The sequence below is a fragment of the Cavia porcellus genome, unplaced genomic scaffold (genome assembly GCF_034190915.1).
Source record: "Cavia porcellus strain 051 isolate PalLab524CR breed Dunkin Hartley unplaced genomic scaffold, mCavPor4.1 scaffold_23, whole genome shotgun sequence".
In the NCBI taxonomy this organism is placed as follows: Eukaryota; Metazoa; Chordata; class Mammalia; order Rodentia; family Caviidae; genus Cavia; species Cavia porcellus.
In genome coordinates this window covers 39,077,340-39,095,004 of record NW_026947506.1, presented here as the reverse complement: position 1 = coordinate 39,095,004, position 17,665 = coordinate 39,077,340, and the positions used below count along the sequence as shown (strand labels likewise).

The 17,665-nt window shown below is 35.0% G+C and overlaps 1 protein-coding gene across 2 annotated transcripts in view; it reads right to left on the bottom strand.

The window, feature by feature from the left end:
* Positions 1 to 2,276, bottom strand: part of LOC134472502 (cytochrome P450 3A14-like) — a 55,557-nt gene extending 53,281 nt beyond the window's left edge. For both annotated transcript variants that reach the window (XM_063234187.1, XM_063234189.1), the window contains exon 1: positions 2,132 to 2,276. In XM_063234187.1, coding sequence (XP_063090257.1) covers positions 2,132 to 2,202 — 71 coding nt within the window. In that variant the 5' untranslated portion in view covers positions 2,203 to 2,276. The remainder of the gene's footprint in view (positions 1 to 2,131) is intronic.
* Positions 2,277 to 17,665: the final 15,389 nt, after the last annotated feature.

Genomic DNA, 17,665 nt, shown 5'->3' with positions numbered 1-17,665 from the left:
GGAAACTTTACATACATAATAGTATACCTGTCACTGATTTAGGAACTTTGTCAAGGCAAAAGGTATTACACGTATGATAAATAACTGTAAACCTGCAAGTAAAAATAGTACATTCACCTACTATCTCCTGTGACACCTCCACAGAGACCTTGTAAAACTGACAAAAATTAGTTAAATCAATCGGTTGTATGCCCTCAAGCCTACAGTTAATACTGATAAATTCACACAAATTTGAGTGCCCCCATAAGGGTAACACTGGAATTTTTCCAGGATATTTATTTTGCTGATATTAATTAGGAAAACTGCATTTCCATGAGGAAGATGTATACATGCATTCTAAGGAAAAGTCAATTATTTCTCCTTCATACCAAAATCTCATGTAAATCTATCTAATCAGAGACACATGGTGATGGAGATTCTGTAATGACATTGTATTCACAATTTATTTAGATGTTTTAATTTTTCCATGGGCCATGCTTTTCCTTTAGTATCTGGTCTTTTTTAAACCTGTCTTCCCAGAAAAACCTGGTAATAGCCATAATGCTTTTCTTGCTACAGAGTGACAGAAGAGTTCAAGCCTCCACTGGTCTCAAAGTAGTATAAATGATTGAGAGACACCAAAGTATCTATTGCGAGCAATCTTATTGATTTTAGATATAAAGAAGGTTATGTTACCTTCAAGAAACTATGTGGGAGAATGAATAACTAACGGATACATATGGAGACTGTTCCTCTCCTCAGTGGATGTGGGCAACAAGCTGATGCAACTCATTAGTTTAGCGACAAGAAGTCTTACTGTTTATAAAGCTGAATCATAACATCATTATTAGCATATTGATGCTTTAATTCCATTGTATCTGTACAGAATCCAATAGTCAGGTACATTCCAGGGCAATACATTCTGATATGCCATGTCTAGATACTCACTGACAGAATTTTTGGATCTTGCAAAGCATTCCTTTCCAGTATGAGTGACAGAAGACAGACAGTACAAACAAGAGAGACTAAGAAAGAGGCTACAGGCCATCACATTACCACAGAATTTCTAGGCTTACAAATTACCCCATAGCAGAAAAGAAAAAATGTGGATAAAATTATGCTATGTATAAAATTTTTTAATATGCCATAGTGTTTACCAGTACAGGAGATAGGACCTTCTAGAGTTTATGAACCTTCTTATTAATAGCAATGATCATATTATGCAACATAAAATAAGTGACCATTTTATAATTGAGTGATTTTTTTTTTTTGTCTTTTTCATTTTTATCAGTACCGGGGATTGAACTCACGACTACCTGCTTGCAAGGCAGGTGCTTATGAGTGATTTTTTAAAAATGATTTTTAAAAAATGCACATTTTTCCTCCTGGAGAGGGATGGTATGAAGCAATATAGTTGTAAAATATTCTTTGCATGTCTCATAAATCTCATAAAATGTCATAGAATGGAGCCAAAATACTGCATGAAAGACCAGTTGTGTGAAGGATACTCAAAGTGTACTTCTGGAAGAAACAAATGGGCTTTTGAATTTCTCCAAGGTTTGTATAGAGATTTAGTGCTTCAGTCTAGAAACATTTCATTTAAAATTAAGTAGTCGTGGTTACTTCTATTTGGAGCCATTGAGATGTAGGAAGGAGAGTCCCAAAGGAGGGTCATAGATAAGGGCAAAAAGTGTATGTGTTGTCAAAGTAAACTCTAAAAGAGGGAAAGGTATGTTCAGAACTGCCTGTGAAATCTGGGTTGCACAAGAATCAGCACTGTGTACAGGATTCTGTGGATTAAGGACAGAACGGAAAGGAAACACCCAAAGCCATGGGGTACAAGACTTCCACTCTTCTCTTCCAAAAGACAGAATAAGCAAGGCAAAGTTTCTGGGACAGGTACATCATAAACCATCTGTTCTAGAATTTTAAGCTTTGAATAGAAGTGAAATTACTGCTTCACATGGTGTCAGTAGCCTGTAAACTTATGATTCATTATTCTAGATTCAAATGAGAGTCAATAATGTTACACTAGGAACATTCTTATCCATCCCATTGTAGACACAGAAATACAGAAATGAGAGGAGGATGTTCAAAATGTCAGCATTGGGAAATAGGAGAAGAGAGAAAAGGAGCATAGACATTTACTCACACATAGAGAAGCAGGAGACAGAGAACCAGAAAAACCCAGGTTTCCATGGAAAAGTTCCAGATCAAGTCCATTGTCAATTTTACTCCAAATTTGCCTTTAAATTTTCCAGGAGACCCAGCAGACCTCTACTATTTGAAAAGCAGTGAGAAAATGTGGAATGTAAATGTTCTGAGAAAGTAGGTGGGACAAGACCTCCAGCCAGTAAAATGTCCTCTTGGGCAACACCAGCATTTTTTTTTATTTAAAGAGAAAAACAAAACAAAACAAAGCAAGACAGTAAAAGGCTACAAGTAATACAGAATTTCAAGAGAAAAAATGTACAGTAAGATTTCAGTAAGTCAATAGATTACATATTGTCATCTCAGAAACAGTTGTGCAAGTTACAAAGTTAAAGCATACAAAGTGGACATTAATACAGTGAGATTGCAGACAGTTCTGTTCAACGATCCAACAAAAACTCAGTAATATGATTTTCTATCCTACACACTTAAATACACTTGCAGTTATATCCTTTAGATCACTTTCTTTCCTCCATTTTTTATGCTAACAACAACACATTTTGGGTTCCATTACTCCCACAATTCTTATAACTTTTTCTTTGAAGAGGAAAAGAAAAAAAAACATAAAACAAGAAACAAGACAAAACAAAACAGAACAAATAACCCCAATGTGACAAAGCAAAACAGAGTCAGTCAGAACAGGAGGATGGACATAGTATATAATGCAAAAAGAGATCACTAGGTGATGAACAATGGTTACCATTATGCCTTTTGTTATCCTAAAAAGAGGTGCCTATATCAGCTGGTATAAAAGAATTGAACAAAACAGTACAGAACAAGACCAATAAAACCCACATTGGAGACCTTACAGGACTTCCGAAGAAGATAATAGTCAAACCATAATGGGCATCATAGAGTAACTGGTTTCCTTCAAAATGGTTGCTTATACCCTCAAATTTGATACTATTAAACAAAACAGAATATAATAAAATCAATCAGAACAAGATGTGGAGAACAATACAAGGGTTCAAGTCAGGTTAATAGGAAAACAAAAGAGTTACTATAATATATTCCACTATTTTAAATTTAGTTTTCCCTTAATTAAAAGATCCTAAGAAATAAATTAATTTTTTAAAAAAAGAAAAAAAGGGGTGGGGGGAGATTGAGATAAAAAAGAGCATATCAATAGAACAACACAGGTCAGAACCAAACAATTTAAGCATCATTGTGTTTCACCACCAGATAGCCTGACATTAATAGTAGTTACCATAATGTTTCTTTCCTTGAAATATTTGAGTCTAACTTCGTATACTATAATCAAACTTATCAAGACAATGTGAAACCATTTAAGAGAATGAAAGTATGGCAGGGTATTTAGAACCAGCTAACAGAAACCGAACATTTCTATGTTTCTATGTAACATAACAGTTTCTATGTTATCTCTTTGCCTATAAAAAATTTTGCTTATACTATTGCATACATTAAAATATGAGAAGATACAACATGCTAAAACTAATGGAAACAGATGAATAACAACTTGATGGGGCTTCAAAACAGGATGTATTAAATCAGCACCAGCTATCACACTGTCTTATTTTCTTCAAAATAGCTATTCATAGTATCACAGACAATAATATAAAACAACCCAGATTAAAACCATTCCAATTAATGAGTAAAAATATTATATGGCTTCAAACCAGTGTGATTGGGAATCATGATTACCATGTACTTTTATGTATTCTTATAATTACTTACTCTAGGAAACTATTTGGTATTTATACATGTGAGTTTGATTTATTTCACTTATGAGTATGGTCTCAACCTGCATCCATTTATTTATAAATGTCTCAATGTGATCATTCTTTATAGCTGAGTAGTACTCCATTGTATAAAAATACCACAACTTTTTTATCCATTCCTCAGTTGATGGATACTTAGGTTGTTTCCAAGATCTGGCTATTACAAATTGTGCTGCTATAAACATGGGTGCACATATATCACTGTGGGATGATGCTTTCAGCTCTTCTGGGAATATGCCTAGAAGTGGAATAGCTGGGTCAAATGGGGCTTCCAGTTCCAGCTTTCTAAGAAATCTCCAGACTGACCTCCACAATGGTTGCACTAGTCTACACTCCCACCAACAGTGCAGGAGAGTTCCTCTTTCATCACCAGCTTTAAAGGAGTCCAGTTCCCATTTCAGCTTGGCAATTGACAATGAAACAATCACACCTCGTTCTGAATTTCTTTGACTTTAGCTTATGTATAATACCATCATATAAACAAAGTACAGAATGTTCACTCTCATGGGAATCTCCAATGAACTTGTGGAAAGTAAATATTTTCCAACCTACCCTTATCTCCACTGCTCTCCACATTTTGCAATATGCACCTTTAATCATTCTAAACAAGTTTTATCTATAGATCTTTATCCAAGGAATTTCCTCATCTTAAAATCTTCTGAGTCCAATTCTAGACTCCTAGCTATCTTTAACTTTGGGCAAAATCCACTTCTAGTAGTTTTTTATCACCATTTTCTTCTATTGAATAAAGCTATTTTTTTTCCTCTGGGCAAATTATATTTCTCCTCCACACTACTTTTGTTGTCCTTTCCACTTAATTTCACCATTGCTTGTTTCTGTTTTTACTTCACTCAACAGAGCACAACATTGCCAATAATATAAACCACGTATTACCCACTGATATGTCACTATTCCTTAGAGAAATAGGAGAAAATTGGTCTGTGATTATATACTTTTTTGCTTCATTCTCTGGAATCACACTCTGCCAGAATTTATAGGTGCTCATCAACTTAGCTAACAGAGTTAAGTGTTTATCAGATTTAGCAGTGGACAGTCATGCACACCTTACCATTGACTTCCTTTATGTTCATAGTCTTTAGAAAGTAAGAAAACACTCAGTGAGTCTTGTCAGTAAGCCCAAAAATTAGCCATTATCATTCATCAACACTTCCCACTTGTGATTTTTCTGTGGCTTCTGAACACTATTCTGTGTAGGTGGACATGCCATAGGTAAAATATTTGTTCACAATTTCAACCACATCTGTGCAGGGGAGCTTGTTGAACAGCTCATCTTGGCATGTGACAGTATTTATTCAGGAGACATCTGATGGAATATACAGTGGACTCTCTGTATATATAAATGAACACATTTATTTGTCCACACATACAATGATTCAAGGACAAGTGTCAGGCTGCCAGTTGTAGATTTGGTAACAGTTGTCAGCTGGTGTCACATACAATTTTACATTGGTAGTAGCCTTGGTAGAGTTAGTGAAATACAAATGAACTCAGATTGAAGTGTACTTTTGCATATCCATAGAATCTCTACAAAGAAAGCACTCTCTTCCCACATAGTTTCCTCTGTGGATATGTTCATTAAGTTGGTGAGATAAGCAATGCTGAGATTACTTACCATCTTCATAATATTGATATTTTACAAGCAAGAAGGACACTAAAGATACAAATATATAATAAACACTGAATGACAAATTGGAATAAATTTGTGAAAAACTTTTACAAAGTCTCAAAGATATTTCTTTCTGTGACTCAATTCTCTCCTCATTTAAAAGATATCAAGACAGCTGGATCAACAGGCTTATTTGATGGATGCAAAGTGTGAGTACATGTCCATCATGAAAACTGAGCTGAGTTGACCTGAGATAACTTTGTGTTCCTTTATTGAAACCCAAATAGCATTTCAGGAATGTCTGCATCTCTCAAACATTAATCACTTTTCAGTTAGTAGGACAAATTGACTTAACTTCTTATTCTTCCTAACTTGGATATCACTTATAATCTCCCAGGTTCTCCAGTTCAGGCAGTAGCTTAGTTTCAGAATGCAGTTGTTGTAGTCAAGGGCTGTGCAGAGAGAACAATTAGAATCAGGACATGGAGTTTATAACATTATTTTTATAATGGTCACTGGCAGTTAACACAAGAAAATGCAGACCAAAGACATAGGTTATTTAGTCAAGAGCCTAAATCCCACAGCAATGTCCCACATGGGTCCACATAAAAACTCAGAGCTCATGACAATGCCTCCCATGAGTCCAGCCGGAAGTCTAGAGCCTGCAAGAATGACTCACGCCAGTCTCTTTTACGGATCTGTGCCGGGAAGGCCCAAAGGTTAGCAGTGGAAACCAGCAAGTCCATGCCAGCAGGGTGAAGGAGCTGTGCTGGTGGGATGAGGGTTCTATACTGGAGCTGAGAAGTCACACTCATGTCCCTATTAACCTGATGTGAACCCCTGTAGTGTTCTCCACCGCTTGTTCTGATTGATTTTATTATATTCTGTTTTGCTTAATAGTATCAAGTTTGAGGGTATAGGCAACCATTTGGAAGGCAATCAGATATTCTATGATGCCCATTATTATTTGACTATTATCTTCTTTGGAATCCTGCAAGCTCTCCAATGTAGTTTTATTGGTCTTATGTACAGTTTTGTTCAATTCTTTTATACTAGCTGATATAGGCTACTCTTTTTAGGATAACAAGAGGCATAATGGTAACCATTGTTGATCACCTAGTAATCCCCCCCTTTTTTTTTCATTTTATGCTATGTCCATCCCTCTGATCTAACTGACTCTGTTTTGCTTTGTCACATTGGGTTTTTCTTTGGTCTGTCTTGTTTTGTTTTTTGTTTTTTGGCCTTTTTTTCAATCTTTTTTCTTTTCCCCTTCAAAGAAAAAGTTAAAAAAACTGTGGAAGTAATGGAAACTAAAAGGTGTGATTGTTAGCGTAAAAAAGAGGAAGAAAAGTGATCTAAAGGATATAACTGCAAGTTTATTTAAATGTGTAGGATAGAGAACCATATTGCTGAGTTTTTCTTGGATCATTGAACAGAACTGACTGCAGTCTCACTGTGTTAATCTCCACTTTGTATGCTTTAATTATGTAATCTGGACAGTTATTTGTAAGATGACAATGTGTGATCTATTAACTGGTGAACTCTTACTGTATATTTTTTCTCTTGAAATTCTGTATTACGTCTAGCCTTTTACTGTCTTGCTTCATTTAGTTTTGTCTTTCTCTTTAAATAAAAAAAAGATATGGATAACTGCATGTATGTTTAAGTGTATAGGACTGACAACCATGTTACTAAGTTTTTGTTGGACAGTTGAACAGAACTGTTTGCAGTCTCACTGTTTGAATTACTACTTTACATGTTCCATTTTTGTACCTTGAACAACTATTTGTAAAATGAAAATATGCAAACATCAACTAGTGATTTCTTACTGTTTATTTTTTTCTCTGAACTTATGTATTATTTCTACCTATTTTCTGTTTTGTTTAGTCTTTCTTTAAATAAAATTTAAAAAATAATTAAAAAAAAAGACCAGGGATGTCCTGAAGGGCACAACAGCCATCTTTAGTGACACGGAGGCCCCAAGCTCCTCCAATGACAAACACAGTCAGGTACATGCCAGGAAGCCAGCAAGACAAAGTTCATCCTGGAGACCAGCGGCACATGTCTTCCCCTACAGAGACGGGAAGCAATGCTTGATGTGAGGACCAAAGCTTCTTCAGGAGAACCAACAGCTCAAACAGCAACTCATAGGAGAACCCACAATGCCTCAACACAATACTGCATTAACCCCTCAACACCTCCCTTCTCCAGCTATTTATCCTGGCAACTTTTTCTCAGGTGGAACGTCTTCACTCAGTGCCATGCTGATGTAATCCAGCTGGTATTAAGTTGACCACCAGTTCTTAATCCATAACAGCAGTAAACACAAGGAGAAAGAAAGTTGATCTCAGAAAAGAACAGTATAATGACCTTGAGCTCTGAATTGTAGACTGCATTCCAAAACAGGACTGCAAAGAAACAAACACAAAGACGACTAATCCAGATATTAATCTCAACTTGACATGCAGTACTGATATCCACATAATGAAATTGCTGTAGCTAATGATGGCTGATAGCAATTGTTCTAAGTATCTTTCCCACCTTAAACTTTCCCGCCTTGTGTCCTACATTGGTGGCTGATATAATCCATGCAACAACCCTGAGAAAAAGGTATCATTGCAAATTGAACTTTAAACTCAAAAAGTAAATAAGATTCCAAATGTACACTAGATATTGTGAAGTGAGAAGAAACTGTTCAAAATGAAAGGGGAACTGGGATGGGGCAAAGGAAGAAAGAAGGAAGGGAAAAGGAAAAAAATATATAAACTATTTAAGATAGTTGTACTAACAATTGGTATTAGTTCACTGAAAAGAAAGATTTGTGCCTATATTGTTTCATCAATCTTTCATACTTATATCTTGTAATATGAGCAACTACTTTGAAGATAACACTACTTTGAAGATAAGCAATGTGCCAATGTGGTACTTCCTGTAAACTTATTTTGAAATTTCATACCATTGTTTCATTGTTTCTCTTTCTTTAAAGGAAAAACAGAAAAATAAATTTTTTGAATTTTAGAAGTGAGTGCATGAAACCCCAGAAAGCCCAACTCAACCATGCAAACCTTACATAGCTCTTTCTAGCACAACTACGATTTCACCTCAAGTTACCTATCGCTGAATATCACTGTCTTCCATTTTGAGAGAGTCTCAGAATTGCCCACATCACATGAGATGATAGAGAGAGAGGCACACTGGTCCAGGCATTCTGAAAAGACAGTGACTGCATCTCTGCTTCTCAACACAGGGAAAACATGAGAATTCCAGGAAAGCTCATCAATCAAATCAGGGGTGAGGTAATGGGTATGTCCATTCTTCCTCACTTTCCCTGACAGGCAAGCCCTGATGGCATTTTATGGCAAAAGAAGGAGAATGAAGACTTTATCATGATTGCTTACTTTCCTTTTCATCCTTCTGTGTATCCTCATAGTTGAGATAAATATCCTCACAGCACAAAACATTTTCATTATCCTCTCACATCTCTCTCAGTGGATATGTTCATTAAATCAGTGAGATGAGTAATAATGCTGAGATTGCTTTCAACCCCATTTACACATGGGGAAACAGAGATGTGAACACAGTTTCCCAAAAGATTGAATTAAGGAGAAATGGTCTCAGAGAGACCTTGTGACTCTCGAGTGAGATAGCGACATGCTTATGTACTTCTCAGGGGACATTTCTATCAGTGCTGCTTTGGTCTTCATCATATGACACAATATTTCCTTCAAAGCCACTGAAAGCCCTATCAGTGCAAGCAGTTACAAATTCTCAAGAAACAAGATGTCTCCACACAACCAGTATATACATTCTCTTTAGCCAGTACTTCATTTTGCATTTAATGGATAAATGGTAACAGCAGAAAGCCAGAATACCAAAATAACTCAGACATGTCACAATCAGAATTTCAGTTGCCAAGAAAAGAGAATTAAAAAGACATAAGCCAAAGTAGTAAAACTGAAATCACAAAATTTTAACGATTTTCAGAAATTCATAGGTCATGAAAAACAGCTCAAGCTAAGCATTATTAGTGCCTTAATTCACTTTATGTGGAAATCACAGTTCATAAGACTTGTAATTGGTAAATGGCAGACATTTATTTTGCAAGATCTAGAGTCTTGAATGCCATTGGCCTTAGGCCTGCCATCTGACTATGGTCTTGTTGCTGTCTTTCTGTACATTACTGACCAATAGGAATCCTTATATGTTGACTCTTCACAGGCCTTACTTGAGTTAAACATCTCCAGCCTAAATTGAGTGCTAATGATTATGTGTCAAAGGACATAAGAACAGACACACTTTGATCTGTGAGCAAACAGGACCCTAAGAACCTAGACCTGCAAGTCTACCTCCTGCTGTCTTTGAATGAAGGTAAAAGACACCAGCCATAGTTCCAGGAATTTGGCTTTTTATACATAAAATTTCACTGAAAATCATTATAGGACAAAAGTAGTAGAGAAATCCAAAATTGCATCAAATATTCTGTGTAGCAAATGAGTTCATAAAAGTTTGAAATCTTTCTGAAAGTTGACTAAAGTTTGAAAGCTCAGAGAATGAACTTTTGGTGTCTTATCCCTGACCTTTAACTATCTGTTTTTACCTGATTATATAGGGAACTCTTTTTAAGATAGCCAAAGGCATAATAGTAACCATTGTTGATCATCTGGTATTCTGTTTTTACATCGTGTACTATGTCCATCCTTCTGTGCTGAGTGTTTTGCTTTGTCACATTTGGTTTTTTTCTCTTAAAAAAAAGTAATAAAATTTGTGGGAGTAATAAAATCCAAAATGTGTAATTGTTATTGTAAAAAAGAGAGGAAAAGAAAGTGATCTAAAGGATACAACTGCATGTATATTTAAGTGTGTAAGATAGAAAACCATATTATAAAGTTTTTGTTGGATCCTTGAACAGAACTGTTTGCAATCTCACTGTTTGAATGTTCACTTTGTATGCTTTAATTTTGTAATTTGAACAACTATTTCTAAGATGACAATATGTAATCTATTAACTAGTGATTTTTTACTGTATATTTTTTCTTGAAATTCTTTTTTTATAGAAAAATATATTTTTATTAGTATGTCCAAGTCTAGAATGCAATAAAACACAGACCTCTCAGAAAGAAAGAAAAAAATCCTTAGTAAAGGGAGGGAAAGCCAAGAGCAGATTACTTACTGCTACAGAATCCAATATTGTAAAGCCCTTTTTTTTCTTTTCTCATGCCAGATTTTTAATGTCTCTGTGAGCTCAGTGTACTGTGACTATCAATCACAGGAAACTATTGACATTGGGAAACTGCTTTTAAGACACACAAAGTGTGCAAAGTCAAAGTTATCTAAAGAATAAAAATCTTCAAAGATTGCACATATTCAAAAATACCTATTTGATACACCAAGCTGAGTAATGGCCAGCTGTCCCTACTCTGTAACTGCTTGACAGGATGCATGAATATTATTTTGTGGCAGACATCCAATAGAGGAACAAAATTTTCACAAAAATTTCCAGGTTTGCAATGGTCAAGGCTACAATGATTGTGTTCCCCCACAATTTACATATTGAAATCCTAACCCCCAATGTGATGAGGAGAATATTAGGAGAGGGGACATTTGAAAGACAACTTTATCAGGAGTGTCTTACTTACTTTTCTTTATTTAAAGAGAGAAGAAAAAGAAAAAAAAGAACATAAAAAACAATGCAGTAAAAGGGTACAAATAATACAGTATTTCTAGAAAAAAATATATACAGTACAAAATCACCAGTTAATAGGTTACATATTATCTTCCCAGAAACAGTTGTCCATATCACTAAATTAAAGCATATAAAGTGAACATTCATACAGTGAAATTGGAGATAGTTCCATTCAATGATCCAACAAAAGCTCAGTTATATGGTTTTCCATCCTATAGTCTCGAACATACCTGCAGTTATATCCCTTAGTCCACCTTACTTTCCTCTCTTTTTTACAGTAACTATTAGACTTTTAGGGTTTTATTACTCTCACGGTTCTTACTACTTTTTTGAAGAGAATAAAAACAAATGTGACTAAGAAAACAGAGTCAGTTAGAACAGAAGGGTGGGCATAGCACGTGATGCAAAAATAGAATACCAGGTGATCAAAAGTCGTTACCATTGTGCCTCTTGCTATTTTTAAATTGAGTTGTCTATATCATCAGGTATAATAGAATTGATCAAAACAGTACAGAACAAAACCAATAAAACCTACACTGAGGACCTTACAGGATTTCAAAAAAAAGGATAATAGTTAATCCATATTGGGCATCATAGTATATCTTATTGCCTTCAAAGTGATTGCCTATACTGTCAAACTTGATACTATCAAACAAAATAGAATATATAATAATCAGACTGAACAAGATGGGGAGAGCAATACTGGGGTTCAAGTCAGGCTAATAGGACAACAAAAAAGTTACTATAATATGTCCCATTATTTTTTAATTTAGTTTTCCCTTAATTAAAAAATGAGAGAAAATAGATAAATTTAAAAATAAGGGGGAGATTGAGATAAGAGAGGACATTGTAATAGAACAACGCAGGGCAGAACTGAGCAATTCAAGCATCATTGTGTTTCACCACCAGATAATCTAACATAATAGTAGTCTCCATAGTACCTGTTTTCTGAAATTATTTAAGTATAACTTTGCATGCTATAATATCAAGTATATCTAGACAGTGTGAAGCCTTTCAGGAGAATGCAAGAATTACAGAGTATTTAGAACCTGCTAATAGAAAACAAACAATGGTTTCTATATCATTTCTTTGCCTATAAAGAATTTTGTTTATACTATAGCACATAGTGAAATATAGTAAGATGCAACATGTTAAAACCAGTGGAAACAGATGTACTACAGCTTGATGGGACTTCAAAACAAGACGATATTAAATCAGCACTAGCTTTTATGTTGTGTTGCTTTCTTCAAAATAGCTATTCGTGCTATCATAGATACTTTGTTTTTTTAAATTTTATTTAAAAGGAAAAAGAGAAAAACACAAAACAAAACAAAGCGGTGTAACAGTACAAGTAATACAGAACTACAAAAAAAACAGTAAGAAATCACTAGTTAATAGATTACATATTATCATCTTAGAGATAGTTGCTCAAATCACAGTATCAAAGCATACAAAGTGGACATTCAAACAGTGAGACTGCAAACAGTTGTGTTCAATGATCCAACCAAAAGCATTAATATGGTCAGCTATTTAACACCCCTAAACACACTTGCTGTTGTATCCTTTAGAGCACTTTTTTCCCTCTCTTTATTACAACAAAATTTACACATTTTGGGTTTTATTACTCCCATAGTTCTTAATTACTTTTTTTGGAAGAGAATAAAACAAAATATGACAAAACCAAGCTGTCAGGCAAAACCAAGGATAGACATAGCACATGATGTAAAAACAGAGTACAAGGTTATCAACAATGGTTACCATAATACCTCTTGCTTCCTTAAGAAGAATTGTCTATCTCATTAGGTATTATAAACTTGAACTAAACAGTAGAGAACAAGACCAATAAAACCTAAACATTGTAAACATTACAGGACTTCAAAAGAGGATAATAGTCAAACCAGAATGGGCATTATAGTGAATCTTATTGCCTTCAAAGTAGTTGCCTATACCCTCAAACTTGATACTATCATACAGAATGGAACAGAGTCTAATCAGTCAAAACAAGATAGTGGGAGTATTACAGAACTTCAAATCAAGTTAATAGTAAATCAAAGAAGTTACTATAATATATCCTGCTATTTTTTATTTTTTCCCCTTAATTAAAAAGTAATAAAAATTATAAATAATTTTTAATGAATAAGGGAGAGATTGAGATAAAAGAGAACATAACAACATAACAATACAGGTCAAAGCAAGACAGTTTCAGCAACCTAGTGCTTCACCACCAAATAACCCGACTTAATAGTAGTTGCCATAGTGTCTTTTTCCTTGAAATATTTGAATATAACTTTGTATACTATAGCATCAAACCTGTAAAGACAGTGTAAAACCATTCAAGTGGGTGAAAGCATTGTAGGGTATTTAGAACCAGCTAACAGAAAACAAACAATGGTTTCTATATTATCTTTTTGCCTATAACAATTTTTGTTTATACTATCACATATAATAAAATCCAGTAAGATTACAAAAAGATAAAACCAATAGAGACAGAAGAGCAACATTTTGGTAGGGCTTGACTTGCTTTTGTTTTTCTAGCTGTTTGAGGAGTCGCATCAGGTCATTTATTTGTTTTTTTTTTATTTAAAGAGAAAAACAAAACTAAATGAAGCAAGACAGTAAAAGGCTAGAAGCAACACAGAATTTCAAGAAAAAAAAACATACAGTAAGAGTTCGCCAGTTAATAGATCACACATTGTCATCTTACAAACAACTGTCCAGATTACAAAATTAAAGCATACAAAGTGGAGATTAATACAGTGAGATTGCAATAAGTTCTGTTCAATGATCCAAGAAAAACTCAGCAATATGGTTTTCTATCCTACACATTTAAATAAACTTGCAGTTATATCCTTTAGATCACTTTCCTTCCTCTCTTTTTTACACTAACAATCACGCATTTTAGTTTCCATTACTTCCACAGTTTTTTTTAACTTTTTCTTTGAAGAGGAAAAGAAAAAAGATTGAAAAAAAGGCCAAAAAGCAAAAAAACAAAACAAGATGGACCAAAGAAAAACCCAATGTGACAAAACAAAACAGAGTCATTTAGATCAGGAGGAAGGACATAGCATAAAATGAAAAAAAAAAGGGGGGGGGATTACTAGGTGATCAACAATGGTTACCATTATGCCTCTTGTTATCCTAAAAAAGAGTAGCCTATATCAGCTAGTATAAAAGAATTGAACAAAACTGTACATAAGACCAATAAAACCACATTGGAGAGCTTACAGGATTCCAAAGAAGATAGTAGTCAAATAATAGTAGTCAAATAATAGTCAAATAGAATATGTGATTGCCTTCCAAATGGTTGCCTACACCCTCAAACTTGATACTATTAAGCCAGGTTACTTATTTGTATTCATTCTGTTTTCCTGATGTAGGAACTCAGTGCAATAAATTTTCCTCTGAGGACGGCTTTCATGCATCCCACAGATTTCAGTAAGTTGTATCTGTATTTTCATTTTCTTATAGGTATTGTTTAACTTCTTTAATTTCCTCTGTGACCCAATGATTACTCAAATGTATGTTATTTAGTTTCCATGTGTTTGTGTGAATTTTGCAGTATCTTTTATCGTTAATTTCTAACTTCATAGTGCTATGGTCTGATAGCACGCAAGGGATAATTTCAACTCTTTTGCATTTATTTAAATATGTTCTGTGAGTTAATATATGTTCTATTTTAGAGAATGTCCCATGTACTGCTGAGAAGAATGTGTATTCTGTTGTTGTTGGGTGGCATATTCTGTATATGTCTATTAAGTCTATTTGTTCACAGGTGTGATTCAGTTCTGTTATTTCTTTGCTGATTTTCTGTCTGGTTGATCTGTCCATTGGTGTCAATGGTGTGTTAAGAGTGTTAAGATCTCCTGTTAGAATTGTGTTACTGCTAATTTGGTTTTTCATTTCTGTTAGTACTTGTTTTATATAACTGGGTGTTCTGGAGTTTGGTGCATATATATTTAAGATAGTTAGTTCTTCCTCTTGGAGTTTTCCCCTAACCAGCATGTAGTGACCTTCTTTATCCCTTATGATCATTATTCGCTTGAAGTTCACTTTGTCTGCAAACAGAATAGCTACCCCTGCTTTGTTTTTTGGGTTCCTGTTGCATGAAGTATTGTTTTCCATCCTTTGACTTTCAGTCTGTGAGTATCCTTTTGGGTTAGATGGGTTTCTTGTAGACAGCATATGGTAGGATTTTATTTCTTGATCCATTCTGCCAGGCTGTTTCTTTTAATTGGTGCATTGAGACCATTTACATTACTGGTTAGAACTATTATATATTGGTTTATTGTTGACATGTTATCTTTCTGTTGTTGTATCTTTATCTTTCTGCTGTGTTTAATTGTCTGCTTTGTTTAGTGGTTTTTTCCTAAATGTATCTAGGCTGTCTTTCAGTATTCTTGCAGGGTTGGCTTGGTGATCATGAAGTTTTTCAGCTGATCTTTGTCATGGAAGTGTCTTATTTCTCCATTGATTTTAAAGGCCAGTTTTGCAGGGTACATCAGCCTAGGTGGGAAATCATTTTTCTATAGGATCTGAAATACTTCACTCCCTGCTCTTCTTGACTTTACTGTTTGTGCTGAGGAGTCTGCTGTGATTCTTATAGGTTTCCTTTATAGGTGATCTGTCTTTTCTCTCTGACAGTTTTAATATTCTATTCTTTTGTTCCATTTCTGGGATGGTCATTATTACATGTCTGGGTCTAGATTTATTTTGGTTATGGCTATTTGGAGTTCTATATGCTTCACTGATCCTGATATCAGTTTCCAATCTCGTGTTTGGGAAATTTTCAGCTATTACTTCTCTAAATATCCTCTTGACATCCTTTATGTTGTCCCCTTCTTTTTCATTTATCCCTATCAACCTTATGTTGTGCTTCTTTGTGTCATCTTTCAGGTGTTGAATTGTTATTTCCTGATTTCTTGTTATTTTTAAAAGATCTTTTCTTTCCTGTTCACTGGCTGTAATCTTGTCTTTGAGGTCTGAGTTTCTACCTTCACGTTCATTGAGGTGCTTTTTACAACTTTCAATGGAGTTTTTGATATCCTGTATATATCTTTGCATCTGCTTTATGTATACTGTTTGTTTCTTATATTGTTCATCCAGGGATTCTATCTTTTTGTTTAGTTCCTCCAATTTTTTAACTGTGTCTTCTTTAGATATGTTCAGCATCTCCTTCATTTGTTTTATCATTTCTTCTTTTGCCTGAGAGATTATTTCTAGTTTGAATCCCTTTAAAGCTTCCCGGAGTTGCTTCTTTATTTCAGTTACTATTATTTCAGGTATTTCAGTTATTTGGCATGTGTTTCATTCTATGCACATGGCTCCTAGGCTTTCTTAGGATTGGCTGGATGTTTGAGATTGCATTTTGGTCTTTTGTTTCATCATTTTCCTATATTTTTGAGCTTCAAATGTTGTTCCAAGTGTGGGAGAGAGTTCTGCCAGCCTGAGATGGGTTCACTGCACTGGCCCCACTAGCTGGATCCAGCAGCGAACTGTGGCCTGGCCCACAGGCCAGGAAGAGAGTTCTCCCAGGCTGGCCAACATGCCTTTTTATTCCCAAGAATTTGGTGCTTTATGGTCCCCACATCTGAATAGTGAATGACATGAAAAGATTTTATGCAAATTTAACACATATCAGCTCTTTAGAAGGACAGTCTCTTGCTACCTGAAAGTGTTGGTGCATTCAAGAACAGAACCATCTTGACCATCATTCATAGCACCTCCTTTGTAGAAAGCCTCCCCAGTACCTCCTCCAGAGAATTAAAAATCAAGCATAATTCTTCAGCAATACACCGTGTAAAAGCTTTCATTACACAGCAGGAAATTGCTTCCTGTTTTACTTCCCTGAATCTCTAAATGACCCTATAAGGTAGGTTGTTCCTATCCTTATTTCTGATAGTCTGGCATTTGATACAACATGGTATTTGTTCCTGATAGGATTTTAAGAGATAAAATCAACATTTCCAAGACTGCAAACACTGAAGTAGTAAGATCAGATTTTAATCAACCTATGTGGCTTAGTGAACAGGACATTACCTTACCCCTGGGCCACACCATTATGAGGCAGAAACAGGGCAGTGTTGGTAACAGGCACAAGCAGCCATACAGAATATGCTGCAATTTCAGTAAACTTACCAGTGACGACATACATCTGCTGTTTTTAAGGTCCTTATTTTTTGTGTCACCTTAAGCAAAGGTCTTTAGAGTATCCTATTAGCTTATTTTATCTGTCTTGATGACTTGGGCTGCTAAGCACAGTGAAGCTGCTATCTTATGTGCAACATTTTTGAGACAGTCTGGGTAATATTTGAAGGTGTGCTCATTGTTACTTTGAAGACTCTGAGGAACCCTGATCCTTGGGATAATCTCATGGAAAAGGACTTTACTTCTCAGGCCTTTTAAGTTTGTGTAGAAAAGGCTTTTATT